The sequence below is a fragment of the Mustela nigripes genome, chromosome 4 (assembly GCF_022355385.1).
Source record: "Mustela nigripes isolate SB6536 chromosome 4, MUSNIG.SB6536, whole genome shotgun sequence".
Lineage (NCBI taxonomy): Eukaryota > Metazoa > Chordata > Mammalia > Carnivora > Mustelidae > Mustela > Mustela nigripes.
In genome coordinates, this window is record NC_081560.1 from 165659147 (window position 1) to 165674890 (window position 15744).

The 15744-nt window shown below is 39.0% G+C and overlaps 1 protein-coding gene across 2 annotated transcripts in view; it reads right to left on the bottom strand.

Moving 5' to 3' along the window:
- The window catches only part of ARMH3 (armadillo like helical domain containing 3), a 183819-nt gene that overhangs the window by 151305 nt on the left and 16770 nt on the right, over positions 1 to 15744 (bottom strand). For both annotated transcript variants that reach the window (XM_059398411.1, XM_059398412.1), the window contains exons 3-11: positions 15518 to 15574; positions 15225 to 15371; positions 13298 to 13405; positions 8846 to 8938; positions 7998 to 8072; positions 7792 to 7878; positions 3555 to 3611; positions 2329 to 2372; positions 1191 to 1251 (exon numbers count right to left, since the gene is read on the bottom strand). In XM_059398411.1, coding sequence (XP_059254394.1) covers positions 1191 to 1251; positions 2329 to 2372; positions 3555 to 3611; positions 7792 to 7878; positions 7998 to 8072; positions 8846 to 8938; positions 13298 to 13405; positions 15225 to 15371; positions 15518 to 15574 — 729 coding nt within the window. The remainder of the gene's footprint in view (positions 1 to 1190; positions 1252 to 2328; positions 2373 to 3554; positions 3612 to 7791; positions 7879 to 7997; positions 8073 to 8845; positions 8939 to 13297; positions 13406 to 15224; positions 15372 to 15517; positions 15575 to 15744) is intronic.

Sequence of the window (15744 nt, forward strand, 5' to 3'; positions counted from 1 at the left end):
GGCTCAGGTCATGATCCCAGCGTCCTGGGATCGAGTACCACATCGGGTTCCTTGCTCTGCAGGGAGCCTGCTCTCCCTCTGACTCTGCCTTCCACTCTGTCTGCCTGTGCTTGCTCTCACTCTCTCTCTCTCTTACAAATAAATAAATAAAATCTTTAAAAAAAAAAAAAAAAGAGCTTAGCAGATTCTTTTCTCAGAGAAATCTCTGAGAAAGGAGGGAAGAAGACATAGGCCTTGGGGAGAATAAATGCCCATTTCGGGAGTAGAGGGATGACTGTTTTTTGCAAAGAACTCAAAAACTATCTTACCCTACAGGTCACTATTTGAATAGTAATATCCAAGGAAAAAGACTTTCTGAATCTGCCTAGATTCTAAGACCAACCAGATTTATCTCTTAAAAAATTAATCCTAGAGGGGCACCTGGAGGGCTCAGTCATTAAGTGTCTGCCTTCAGCTCAGGTCTGATCTCAGGGTCCTGGAATCGAGCCACTCTGCATCAGGCTGCCTGCTCAGTAGGAAGCCTACTTCTCTTTCTCCCACTGCCCCTGCTTGTATTCCCTCTCTCTGTGTGTCTCTCTCTGACAAATAAATAAATAAAATCTTAAAAAAAAAAAAAAAACTAGTCCCTGGTTATCTGGCCCAAAATGCCTATGGTGTCAAGGCTGAGAAACCTTGTTCAGAAGTCTAACCAAATGGACCAAACTTTCCTAAACTAGGGACCTCTCAGTCCATTAAATCTTTAGAGGAGTAGCTCAAATCTTTTCCATCAATCCCTTGACTTTAGGACCAGCTCTGAGGAATCAAGTGTCTATAGCAGACAGCAAAAGAGCACTCGGGGCTACACTCAGATCTAAACTCTCCTATTCAATACTCTGCAGGGTCAGTTCTCAAACACAGCTAGCTCTTCAGGAGGCAAAAGTTTGACTTAATATGTATGCTTTTTTAGCCTTTAAAAAACTGAATTAATTAATTTGAAAATATCAGTCCCAGGGCAATCACAGCTCTCCTTTTCCTACCTTACTTGGGTTTGGAAATCAATAAAAGAGATACAGCTCTCAAAAAATCTGCTCTGAAACACTCTCCCCTCATCATGCCATCATCTCAAACATTTGAACTTCTGAGTCCAAATTTGTCTACCCCTACAGACCTCTTAAATTCCTAGCAGGAAAGAAAAAACAAGTCGGACTTACCATATTTGTTAAAGCAGAGAAAAAACCACTCTGGTGTTCTTCTTCCTTGTCTTTATACTGCCTGAACAAAAATAACTAAATTCAACTTTAGTATTACTTATTAGGTATGTCTTTGTCCTTGGCATTCTAGGTAATCAGGGCAGGGCACTCACAGAATTCAATGACTCCAGAAAACAAAAGCATTGTGACAACCCAGCCATAGCAGTTCCCCCTGCAAGCCAAAAGGCATGCATCTGCTCTTGAGGCAGCGTGTATCAAAATGCCTGGCTACTCTGGGAGAGACTCAGAAAGCAAGCTGCAAACGTGTGAAACTGCTCTAACATATGGCTGATCCAGTTATTTCCCAAACAGACTATTACTTGAAAAGTGTAACAGTGAAATTACTTTCAGGCTGTAAGAGTGAAAATCTTGTTTGTTTTTGAAGGAAGAGGAGGGAAATCTGTGAACTAAACTATTTGTGGAGATGGGGCAGATTTGAAATTCCACATCTAATTGTGTGTGAGCAAAGTCTGAAGAGGAGCAAGCAAGATACTGTCTGGCCCTTGCCAGGATTGGGAACACTTCTGGTTTCCATTCACTGAACACCAGACACCTTCCTCATCCAGAGCAAGAGGGAAAGCAAGCGTCAATGAAGAGAGCCCCAGAAAAGACAAGGACTCTGGGAAATTGCAGTTGATTCCTGATGAAAAAGCAGCATCCATTAAACTAGAGCTAATTCAGTACGTTTTCTCTTTTTACTTATTTTTAAGTATACAAAATGCGGTGCTTTGCAAATTTTTTTACATAGAAAATTGTATTTGTAGGATACGTGGCGCTAAATGGAAGAGCCTTCTTGTGGCTGGAAAACCAGTTAAAATGCTCTGCAATAAAATATCAAAGGTTTCAAAAGAATGTGCCCAATTGCTTAAAGAAAAGCTGGACACTAATTTGGTGGCGACTTTTCCCCTGGTATTAAACACAACCCCTGCTAAGACCATCAAGCTGAGCTATAGCAAATATATCTGCCAGAAGCTAAACCTAAGAATACTCTTCTAGGATAGGTAAGGGAAGTTCACCCAAGCACTGGAGCAAATCTGTTTTCTACTCAACCAATTCAAATGAAAAGGAGACCCTTTCTCCCCTGTGATGGCGGACTTACCTGTTGTACTCAGATAAAGCCTGAGCAATCACAAGCCCCATTCCCTAGGTGGGGGAAAAAAAAGATAGCACAGATGAAATAAAGGGCTGGTGGCAATGCCAGGCCAGAAAAACATTAAAACACTAATTATAGCCCCACAGTCCAGATTTTCCTGATCTAACTATCTAGATCTTACTTAAGAGAGTAATAAGGGGTGGGGTGGGGGGAAATGGTTCAGCCCAGATCACTGACAATTTCACTGGGATCATTTTTACCTCAATAGAGAAGACTAAGTTAGAATCTTCAAACAAAAAACTCTGGTATGTCTCCAAAACAGTCACAATAAGAGTGACAATGAGTCTCACACTAAATGAAGGTGCAGAGAGACAAACCACTCTTTCAGGCCACAGGAAAACAGGAGGATAACAGGAAGAAGCATCCAATAAGTGTAAAAGTGACTTATCAATTTTCCCTTTAGAACCTGCTAATAAACGTGACACAAATATCAATTCAGGCCACGAGGATGAATCGTGTATGGGCTGTTGTTTTTTTTTTCCCCATAAGGGAAATCAGAAGAATGAAGAGGGCAGGATGCCAGACACCTCATCATCTTCTTCCTCCCTTACTCAGAGAACAGGTATTATTTCCCAAACTTTCAAGGACATATGTAGCAGGTACACAGATTATCTTCCATGTTCCAGCTTTACCATGTCAAGCTGTAAATGCCATCTGGCCAGTTCTACAAAAAGGGATCTCCCATAGGTTAGTCATCCAAGTCTTGATTTGTTTTCTTTTCTTTTCTTTCTTTTTTAATTTTCAGCTTTATTGTGGTATAACATACAAAATTAAAATTATAAGATATTTAAAGGGTACATTATGCTGATTTGATATATGATCTAAGCCTTCTTACTCTTGGGAATGTAGTTTATTGACTCTGTAGGATCACCAACCTCAGCACACTAGAACATGAAACAGAACCAACCATATCATCATGATGGGGCTAAATGGAAGAACCTGCTTGTGGCTGGAAAACCAGTTAAAATGCTCTGCAATAAAATATCAAACTTTCCTTCCATGACGAGAAGATAAAATATAGTAAGACACACTGATGCTCTAAAATGAAGTATCGATTCCCTCTTTATAGCCAGTTGAAATTAACACAACAGCTCTCTGTTCTAAATATCCACTGAAAGTGAGACCACCAAAAGCAAGTAATTAAAACAATAACACAGGATCCATATACTTACATTGAGTGTAGCCTCATCATCCACAATAGACAGCTTCACAATATAAGGATTCACAGACTGTTAAACAAGAGACTCAAGGTGAGTGTGACTAAGTTAAGAACCCATTAGCTATTTAACAAAATGCTCCTAATACCCAGTCAACCCATCCTGCCAGCTAACTCCCCCATTTCCAATAAATCTCTCAGCGTGCACAGCAATCACTAAATACACACACACACACACACACACACACACACACACACACACACACTCCAATTCTGTTCTACTTGCATTTTTCTCCAGGTGGACCAGCCCAGACCTGTGTCTTCTACTTCTCCCATCTTTCCATCTTATTTATTTCTAAGAAGTGAACACTCCACAAAACTCACTTTGTCCTATCCTGCCAATAATCTGAGTCCACAGGGACAGCAATCTTGGGAGGAACATAAAGCTTCTTTGCCATAAGGCACAAATTTATAAGTTGCTAACTTACAGTCTCATCCCAAGGGCTCCCTTACCACTCCACAAACTATATGCAAGGACTGATTCACCCACCCGTAAAACAAAGCCACCTTGGGGGTGGAAAGTGGCAGCTGCTTAACAGCCAGAGAGGCCATTTATGGATCCAATACCCAAATAACACTGCAGGGGAACTGAAAAAAAGGATGTAATTACCCAAACTACAATCTGGTCAGAACACTGGGATTTAATGACTGTCCCATCACTTATAGCACTGGAAGATTTCTTGAGTTTTTCTAGACCCAATCTCAGCTGGGCTGCATATGGAAATGGACATATATTTAAACTCATTAAGCAGTTGGGCCATCTCCTACTAGTGGGATGAGAACCAATGACCTACTCATCTTGAAAACATCCCATACATGGGATGTGAGGAAAGACCTCATCTAGATCAGACACCAGTTCTAACCCAAGGGAAGCAAGGAACAATATTGGTAGTTTTCACAGCAACCAAGAAAACTCATTACTGAGAGATTTGGAAACCCCCCACCTAGACCTTATTTAATCAAGTTTCTGAGGGTATCTTTGGAATGTCAACTGGGAATAGACAAAGAGACAGCTTTGCTTTCTTAACAGCCCAAATGTATACATGGTTTTCTACAACACAGCCCAAGAAGGTAAAATCCACTCTGTTTGTCACTTGACCTGACAGAGGAAGGCTCTCCACACTGATTCCTATAACCAGCAGTCAAATCCTACTGATGCCACAGATGTCAGACAAGATCCTATGCAAGTGGATCCTCAGAAAAGAAAATCTGCAGCAGGCTGACCTAGAGATGCCATGATGAAGAGAACAACAATAGAAGGAGCAGGCCACTATTTCTTGGCATAATTGTTTAAAGTTCTTATCCCTCACCTTCCCAAAAGTCCACTGTTTTAATTAATAATAAGGATCATCTGATTAACAAGAACAACCTATGCATTAGCAGTTGAAGAAAAGGTAAGGGGGCAAAAAGCAGGGGTTTGAGTTCTAGCTCCTCTACTAGGAGTGCCAACTCCTTACTAATTGTGACAAGAAAGGCACATTTATTAACCTAAGCTCAACTTCCTCATCTGTAAAATGTGGGTATTTTCTTTCTCAGGGTTATTAGACATTAATGACATTAGACATGTAAAATCCTCAGCATAGTATCTGGCAGATGGTAAGGACTCAATGATTGGTACCTATATATTTTCTCCTTTAACATTTTTATTACATTCGAAGAAAGCTTTTTAGGGGAAAAAAAAGGACAGAAAAAGAAAAAGACCAATTTGCAAGTGGACAATAAACAATTTTGTAATTTCTTGGAAACATCATGTTTAGGATAGCAGTTGGGGACCAAGTCATTCATCATAGGAGACTGAGTTCACCGAGAAGGCCAGGATCTTAATACTGTGAAAATTTCTATTCTACCAGATATTGAGTTTCCTTTAACACTATACACCTATTGTGCTGGTCAGTCACATTTTTAAACTGAAAGCAATCTACTTTTCACCCAAAAGACAGAATTACAAACTCAGTGAGCCTGCACAAGATTACTTTAATGGGGCTCTGCCTTTATTTGATCTAAACCATACCTACTATTTCTTGTTGGCTTTTTTTTTCTTTTTTGCCTCTTCTATCTCTTTAGAGAAAATAATGAAAATGGAATGCGTTATTTGAGGTGAAGAAGAACCATTTACATTTACTACGTGACATCTTTTCCATCACTTTCATTCCTTAAGTCCAACGACCTTGCCTTCCCTGTGATTAGGTGGGAAGGCAGGCACCCTGCCTCTCTGGCGCCCTTTGCACGTTACTAGGTTACAACTTTCCCCAACTGTCATGGGACGGATTGCAGTGGGAGCCAGAATGCTGTTCTACCCAGCACACACTCTGTCATACTAGTTTGCATAAAATTTCACCAGCTTTTGGTTTTGCAATGTTCATCTGGAATTCCTCATATTCCTGTCAAAAACCTTCTTACTCCATGGTCACTAGGCTTCCTTAATGGTTTCTAGTGAGTGACTTATATCAAAAGCTGCAAAGCCCAGATAAATTATGCCCACCAGCTTGCCCTTGCCTACTATATTAATTCTTCTGTGGCTTCTGACAGACTAGAGATGCATACCTCGCTCCAGAAATATGATTTTCTCTAGTTCCTTGGCCATGTCCAATTTTTCAGGCTGACATTTCAGAGGGGCCTGCTGGGCTGTGCCAGGGTTCAGTTCACATTTAGAGAAACCAAGCCATTGCCTCAGAGTGGCCTGCAACCAGCAGAATGTTCTGAAAATATTCATTACTGATGACGGTGCTTTCCTATTACACATAACTCAACTTTCATTAACTATCTTCAGCATTTTTCCTCATCTATTTTTCTTGCTGTTGTAATAGGGCCTCAGAGGCTATTACACATGACAGAGATCAAAATGGCTACCATGCCAGCCTCCCCAGATCACCAGTAGAACAGGTGTTGGTGATAAATTACATATTTATTAGTAGTTCTACACACCATTTGTCAGTTCTTCCAAGACAATGAAAGCAATCAGCTTCTGGGAATTATACACACATTAACACTGCTCCACATATTCCAGGCCCTCTTTTAAGTATTTCTCACAGCCTCTCTTTCTTCCATATTCTCCTTATAAGAACAGACTCCTGATTTTGTGTTACCCATCACTCTCAACCTGACTAGGAACCATCTCAAAAATCACTAAGTGCGGGCGCCTGGCTGGCTCAGTCAGTGGAGCATGTGATTCTTGATCTTAGGTTTGCGAGTTTGAGCCACATACTGGGTATAGAAATTACTTAAATATAAAAAAATCTTTAAAAAAGAAAAAAAAATCTCTAAGTGAAGATCCAAAAGATCAGAAATGAAAAGCCTCCCTCCAGCTGGCCCACTTCTCACAGCACTGCTACTTGCTCAGTGAAGAAAGTCAGGTTGCCTCAATGTAGATCCTGACTTCTGGGTTCAGTAAAGTACTCCTAGTGTCTAGGATTCAGTGCCAAAAGCTCCCTATTCCTCCAAAGCCATCCCCCAAGAGGCCTCTGGTCTTCCCTGAGGGCCCTCCTTCCTTATCTGTGTATTCTGCCTTTTGAGAAGAATCAAGTAGAGGCACGAAACCAAGTATAAATCTCTGAGTTCTGTTTTTAATCTCAAAAAAATCTCTCCCTGGTTATTTTGGGAACAAAGAGAACACCAGAACTGACATGGATAAGGCTCGGTCTTCAATTTTCTGTTTAAATCAGAAAGAGTTCCCTGACCAACAGCGGTACTTACACAAGTGGACCGCATTATGGAAATCCAATAAACAAAGTCCAATCTTTCAAAACAGATGTTATTACATCACTGGTTCCCAATCCTGGCTAATCATCATACTCAACAGGGGAATCAAAAAGAAAAAAAATAAATAAATACAAACAGATTCCCAGTTCCCACCCCCAAGAGATTCAGATTCAGTGTGTCCAAAGTAAAGCCCAGAAATTTCTTCTTTTTGAAAAGTTCCTAGGTGATTCTAATAAGCTAGGTTTGAGAACCACTACATTAAGGGATGGTTACTCACTTTATTAGAAGTTGCACCATGGGATTCCTTTAAATGGCTACATCCTCTGCCCCATGCATTTAATAAAGAAGTTTTAGAATTTGATAAATCAAAATTAATCTATATACCATATACCAAGAACATGTCTTTGACATTAAAGTAACAAAATCCCCTAGGAGTGGCCACATTTAGGAAGATTATAGAAAGATCATAACTGTCCATTAAGGGGCCCACTTACCTCATATTTTCTATAGTTCACCAACAAAGCCAAGAGGACAACAGCATCATACCCATGCTCCCTGCGACTTGGGGGATGAGACAGTATCTGTAACAAAAACAAGAAGTGAATGAGTACCAGTTCCTAGTTCCTAGGAATGCAGACAGAGAAGATTTGAGGAGGTGGTTTACCCAAAAGAGAGAGAGGTGACAGGGGAATTGACCTACCTGTAAAATTGCTTCAAATATGCTATTGATCATGACATACTCTAGGATAGTGTTCTGGCTGATGTTGTCTGTCACCTGAATACAACAAAAGGCTTTTTAAAGTCTATACTGAGGCACTCTGGTATCTCAAGTGTATCTCCTCCCCTACCATCTAAGATAATCAAAAATGTTAAAACATTCTACTAAACACTTAGTAGTCTTTTAATAAGCTCCCCTGAAGCTACCAGAGCCTGAGTAAGCAGACACTAGAAGGTAAGAAATTAGCAAATTAAAACTTTCCAAATCTCTGGACTTCCCATTGTTTCCCTGACACCCTCACGTAAGCATTTACTTAACAGTTTCTTTACATTTCTCAAATGCAAAGGAAGAAGTTTCCGATCGAGCAGTCTTTGAGTGACGGCAGGGAAAGACAACTGCCTGAAGTAAATGAACAACACCCTGCCCTCCTCCCACTAGGAGATACAGGCCAGCTCCCCGTTATTATCAAAATCAGAACAAATAAAGAGAATCACAAAAACTGTTTCCAGGTAAGACCTGGTGAGAAGGGCAAATCTAACCATCCGGAAGACAAGAAATCTCTAGGAGTGGTACTGCTTAAGTGATAAATATCGCGGGCCCTGCAGGCTAAAAATGCCAGCAGTTGTTCCAAAGAGCAGCTTCTAGGAAGTGAAAGCCCATTCAACTCACTTCCTTCTACACATTCACCTGCAGTGGAGTGATGGGATGCCCGAGCAGAGATTTCTTTCTTTTCTCTTTTCCTTTCTAACTTTAGGCTCAAATATTCAAATAAGTTTGCCCCTGCTGTTGATAATACCCTTGACAGAGAAACATATAGATGGGTCACTTACAGTCACTAAGCAAAGGAGAAGTTTTAGACATAAACTCTTCAGACTTTCAGAACCTTCGGCACAAAGCAATGAATCCAAACTCTCCATCAAATTCTGAGAAAGAGATCCATTAAGTATTAAAACATACCAAATAACATCTCTACTGTGTCTTTGTCCAACTCTGGGTTATGTTACACAGGGTCACTGTCACATGACAATGAAGCAACCATACCATTCCCTCGGGCCTAGGCCTTGTAAGATTAGACAAAGAAAAGGAAGACTTCAAGGTGTAGCTATTTGGGGAAAAATGCTTTAGAACAACTGCACAGAACAATAAAGATTTCACTACTTTACCAAGTAAGTCTTTGCAGCCTGTCATCCTTAAATAAACCTTTAGATTAGAATGAAGTAAATTGTTAAAAGGCTAGTGATAGTGGTTAAATAACAGATTAAAAACAATAAACTAATTAAAATTAATTAAATTAAGAAAAGTAAGTGGTTAAAGATTAATAATGGTTAAATCACCGTAGATAAAGTATATCATCTGATGAAGGCACACTGAACAAACAACAAAGACAATATCGCTACAGGCGATCACTGGCCATCTACACTACCCAACAAAGCTAGCCATGTCCACTCTGGCTGATTCTACTAGACAACATGATTGGAGTATACTACTTGTACTAACAATCAGCTATAGACCCAATCCGTTCAAAAGATGAAACCCTCACACACTACAGTAGAAGAAACAAGAAAAGAAATATTTGACAATGAATGAAGGAGCATGAATGAAGAATAGGATTTAGCATGCTGGAAGCTCAAGTGAAGGTTCAAAATAAACTACTTCAACAAATATACAGTGAGGGTCTACTATATGGTAAATACTGTGCTTTCAAAGAACTCAAGGAAAAAAAAAGATAATGACCCTTGCTCTCAAAGCATCTTTAGTCTACTAGAGGACAAAAATAAGCAAAAGCACACAGTTTTATTTTTTCCTTTTTAAAAATTTTTTATTTAAATTCATTGAATTTATTAAATAAATTATTGAGTTTATAAAATTAATAAATTTATTAAATTCAATTAATTAACAGAATGTACTGTTAGTTTCAGAGGTAGAGGCCAGTGATTCATCAGTCTTACTAAGCAAACAGGTTTTTTTTTTAAAGATTTTATTTATTTATTTGACAGAGATCACAAGTAAGGAGAGAGGCAGGCAGAGAGAGTGCGAAGCAGGCTCCCCGCTGAGCAGAGAGCCCGGACGGACTCAATCCCAAGAGCCCCAAGATCAGGACCTGAGCCGAAGGCAGAGGCTTAACCCACTGAGCCACCCAGGCGCCCCTAAGCAAACAGTTTTAATTTAATGGTTACTATGACAGAAATATACATGGAGAAGGGGAATTAGCTCAGAAGTCACCTATTCCAGGATTCCTCAGGGGTGGGTTAGATTTTGAAAAATCAGTAGGAATTAATTAAATTTGAAGAAGAAAAGAATTCTAGACAGGAAGTATCATGATCAAAGACACATGAGAAATGAAATGGCCCTGGGTATGAAGCTGGAATACAACTTCCAACTTCCAAATTACGGAAGTACAGAATGAGGCACAGTGGTGAGAGATGAGGTGCAGTGGTGAGTGGAAATGGGAGAAATAAATAGGAAGCAGATCATGAAAGCTCTATAAGGGTAGGTAGGGAGTTTGGCCTTAATCCTGTTTGTGATGGGAAATTAATGTAGAGTTTTAAGCAAGAAAGATCTGAGTGTAAGATATATCACTGTGGTATCAGTGTGGATGACAGATTTAAAAATAGTAAGCCTGGAGGGAGGGTGACAAATGAGGACTAATCTGTCAATTTTCTGAGCAAGTTGCCATGTCTTTTTTCCCTTTGTATCCCCAGTGCCTGGCACATCAGAGCCAACCAATGCTGGTCAAAAGAATGAAAGAAGGCATCACTGCTAGTTCAGGTGAGAGACAATGGGGACATTGGCAGTAGGGGACAAAAAGAAAAGAAAGGTATGAGAAATATGAACTAAGGCAAAATTAGCTGATCTTGGTGATCGTCTGGATATGAAAGATGAAGGGAAGAGTCAAGAATGACTCCCAAGTTTTTGGCTTGGGTGACTGAGACAACAGGTGAGGCCATCAAGCTGGGAATGAATGAAAAAAAAATTGATGAAGGGAAAACATTTTGTAGATATAAAGCAAGAGATACTTTAGGGATGTGTGAATGGGTATAATCAGCAACTGCTTATAGAGTATACAACTCCGAGATTCATGACAGGATGTTAAAGCAAAAAACAGACTTAGTAATAAGCAGCATACAGGCAATAGTGAGAATCATGAGAATGAGAGAGATCTGGGATTTCACCACCATATAAATATGAGCTGTATAGGAGAGAATTAAAAACTAACTTTGAGTACTAAGTCTTTGTGTATTTATAATTGTATATTCACAACGTTTTTGAAAAATAACCTAATCCCTACAAGGATTCTTTGTCAAATAGATTATTTTAAATTTAATGAGTGATAGAAAACTAATTCTTTGAAGTTCATATTATAAACAACCTCCATTCAAGATAGTGTCAAACACTATAAATCAGATAGCTGATAAGGGACTTATATCCAAAATATATAAAGAACTCTTACAACTCAGCATTAAAAAGACAAATGGGCAAAGGATTTGAAGAGACTTTTCTCCAGAATTATATATAAAAGAAAGATAAAAAACAATTGTTGACGAGGATGCGGAAAAATCAGAACCCTTATACATTGCTGATGGAAATGTAAAATGGTATAGCAACTTTGGAAAACAGTTTGAAAGTTCCTTGAAATATTAAATGTAGAGTTGCCATATGACCCAGCAATTCTCCTCCTAGGTATATCCCCAAGACAGCCGAACACCTACATCCACACAAAAACTTGTTCACAAATGTTCACAGCAGCCTTATTCATGAGAGCCAAAATGTTAAAATATCCCATATGTCTATCAACTGATGAATGAATAAAATGATGCAGTACATTCATACAATGAAATATTCATCAGCCAAGAAAGGGAATGAAGTACTGATACAGGCTACAACGTGGATTAAACTTGAAAACATTAGCCACATGCAAGAAGCCAGATGCAGAAGACCACATATAATTCCACATCTGTGAGATGTCCAGAATAGGTAAACCAAGAGAGACATAAAGTAGATTAATAGTTGACAGGGGCTGGAGAGAAGGGGGATGGAGAATGACTGCTAATGGGTACATGTTTTCTTTTTGGAGTGATAAAAACGTTCCAAAATTAACAGAGGTGATGGTTGTACAACCCTGTGGAGATACTAAAAGCCACTGAATGAGGGGCACCTGGCTAGTTCAGTTGGTAGAGCATGTGACTCTTGATCTTTGGATTGTGAGCTCAAGACCCACACTGGGTATACAGATTACGTAAGTATAAACTCTAAAAAAAACAAAACAAAAAACCACACACAAAAGAAACCCACTGAATTATTACACTTTAAAAGGGTGAACTGTAGGTGTGAATTATGTATCAATAAAGCTTTTTTTTTAAAGTGTCAAACAACAGAAATAAAAATTCGGATAAAGTCACTGTGTTAAGTAAGAAAACTTAAGTTTAGAACTAAAGGTACCCTTGTATATTATATTTCCCTTGTTATATTTTATTTGAGTTCCTAAATGTTTTTAAGAATATATGAGCATGGGGCGCTGGGTGGCTCCATCAGTTGAGCAGCTACCTTCAGCCTGGGTCATGATCCCGGGGTTCTGGAATGGAGCCTCATGTTGGGCTCCTTCCTCAGCAGAGAGCCTGCTTCTCCCTCTCCCTCTGCCTGATGCTCTGCCTACTTGTGCTCTATCTCTCTGCCAAATAAACACATAAAATATTTTAAAAAAATAAGTAAGCAAAGAGATCTTGTTTGCAAATAAATGTACAAAATATTATATATCCATTTGCAATTAAGGGTTATATTTATTTTTGTTTGTTTTTAAGATTTTATTTATTTATTTGACAGAGAGAGACCCAGTGAGAGAGGGTACACAAGCAGGTGGAGTTGGAGAGGGAGAAGCAGGTTTCCCACCAAGCATGGAGCCTGATGTGGGGCTCGATCCCAGGACCCTGAAATCATGTCCTGAGCCGAAGGCAGATGCTTAGTAACTGAGCCACCCAGGAACCCCTGCAATTAAAGGTTATATTTTTTAAAAAAATGTATGAGCACATGCTTTAAATCAAAAAATAAACCACTCAGTCTTTATCCTGCAGGGGAAGGATATTTCAATCTACATTTGAATTTCAACTCTTCTTATTCAGACAAACCATATCTGTAAAACAAAAATATACAAATTCAAGAACAAATTCGACCATTTGTATCTACCTGAATGCAAATCATCTAGTACAGTAACTGTCTGCAGATGGTATCCATGAACAGCTGTCAGAAGCAGCCATCCACAGGCACATCTGCAACTTATGCCTCACCTTCATGCACAACTCTGCCTTGTCAAAGCCCATCAGCATGTTGATAATGTCAAACCCAGAGGTAGATTTATTCTTTTGATGGACTCCTCGAATGAGTGCACACAAGGTCTGCAGAGATTAGAGAAAGAATTCTTTTGTAGAGAGAAGTCTTAAAACATGAAGGGCACTGGATCTGCTACCTCAAACTGCAACCTCAGAACCTCCTCCTTACACAGCTGACATTCAATTGCTCTGTCACTCTCAGCTCCAAAACTGTCTGAGTCTTACTATGTGCAAAATCCAAAAATGAAAAAAGGAATAGCAATTGAAACTGCTATCATCCTCTTTTTTTGCTGTTTTTTTGGCCTCATCCTCTTTTCAAAAACTGCATTGCAAACAGAGATTGGAAGGTGAATTCAAAAATAAAAACAGTTCTTGAGTTTGAGTCATGTGATTGGTGGAGCTTTCCTTTATTTAACATTAATTCTAGTATTTACATAATAATTGATAATTTTTAGTATTTTTTAATAACTACAAAAGTTATTTCCATATAACGACCAATTGCTTCAAAACTAAAATTCTTTATACTCCCCATCCACTACTGACTAGCTGTGTGATCCCAGACAAATTAGTTAACTTTTCGTGCCTCAGTTTTTTCATCTATAAAATGGGAATGACAATAACAGCAACCATCTAATAGGGATGTTGTAAAAACTACGTGAATTAACACCGTAAAGCACCTGGAATAGTCCCTGGAACTTTGTTAATACTCCAAGAATAGTGTCTGAAACCTTGTTAAAGCTTAAGCCTCATTATAATAATGCAAGCCATTACAACAATGTACTGTATTTTTATGGGTCACCAAGTGACTTAATGCCAGTTTATTTCCAATGAATTAAAAACAGTTTACCATTCATGCCCACACAGTGAGTCACTGCAATTATAGGAAGCATAATTTCCAACTTTCATTTCAGCTTTCAGTGAGCCCCTACAACTGAGATGCCCAAAATGCAAAGTCCTTCCTTCTGGGACATCAGTTCAATAGATAATTTCTACAATCTACTGATGAGAAAACTGGGGCTTGTGAAGTGATTTACCCAATTCGTAAGTTAGAAATTTAAACCCAATGTATCAAAAGTTCCACTAAAATCTTTTATGTTGTCATGGATTCTTCATATTCTAAGCTTGCCAATCACTGACCTAGCTACTCAGCCTGATCTAGGCTACACTGGACCTACTATTCTATAAACTTCAGAAATTTTGCTCATCATTCCTTCATTAAAAATTTGCTTCTAAAATGCTGAGTATTTACCAGACACTGTCCTACATGCTAGGAAGAAACTACCAAAGTCTTTGCTTTCAAGAACCCTATAATGTATCCCCATCAACCCAATGTTTGGCACATAACTGTCATTCGAGAAATAATTATTCAGTGACCATGCCACTTAGCATAAGAACAACGATTCTTAATGTGAAAATCTGATGAAAGCTCTCTTTTCAGAAAAAATGTACCCACACACATAAAATATTACATATAACTTCTGCGAGTCAAGGACTCCTTGAAACCTCAGATTAAGAACTCCTGATCTAGTAAGAAAATACTATATTAAGAATCTCTTCTGATTTTTGCTGTAGACCATCCATGACTCATAGCTTCCCCTCTATCACTTCCTTTCCTCAAATAATCATAAGATTTCTGTCAAGCTGCCCTGGCATTAGATAAAATTATATAAATGGAAAAGATTACTAGTATAACTGTCAATTTGTTTAACCAGTAAGACGGCTAAACAAACATGGCATAGATGTTTATGACTGAAAGGAAAACAAAACAAAACAAACAAAAAAAACTTGATACCTAAGGGCAACTTAAGGTTCCTCAGGTCCCAACACACGTGTTACAATTCCTTTCCCCTATTAAAAAAACATCCCTAGTCTCCCAACCTTGTACCTGCAATGCATTGACAACTCGAATTGGATGTTCCTCTCCGAGAGCCTGGATGCAGTGTTGAAATAAGCAATTAATATTATCCTTGATCTTCATTAACTCCTCACCATCAAGAGATTCCAGCTTGCCTTCTAGGTAATCCAAATTCACCTACCAAGGAAAGGGTAAGGGTGTTATTTTTAGTAACATTTTTATTGAACTGTATTTAATGTGAGTGCATTTTTAGTGTAGCACCTAGAACATATGAGAAAGCAACTTCAGTTACCAAGAAAATCCAGAGATACCATCAAGTTTACCTTCATAAGGAAGAGCTCCTCCCAAAATCGAGGACTGCACTTACTCGGATCTTCTGTCTGAAACGAGAAAACAAGCAGGTTCAATATTGCCAGCTAACACTGAAGCATTAAGAATACATCTGAAAGGGGCGCCTGGGTGGTTCAGCCACTTGAGCGTCCAACTCTCAGTTTCAGCTCAGGTCATGATCTCAGAGTAGTAGGATAGAGCCCTATCTCAGGTTTCACAC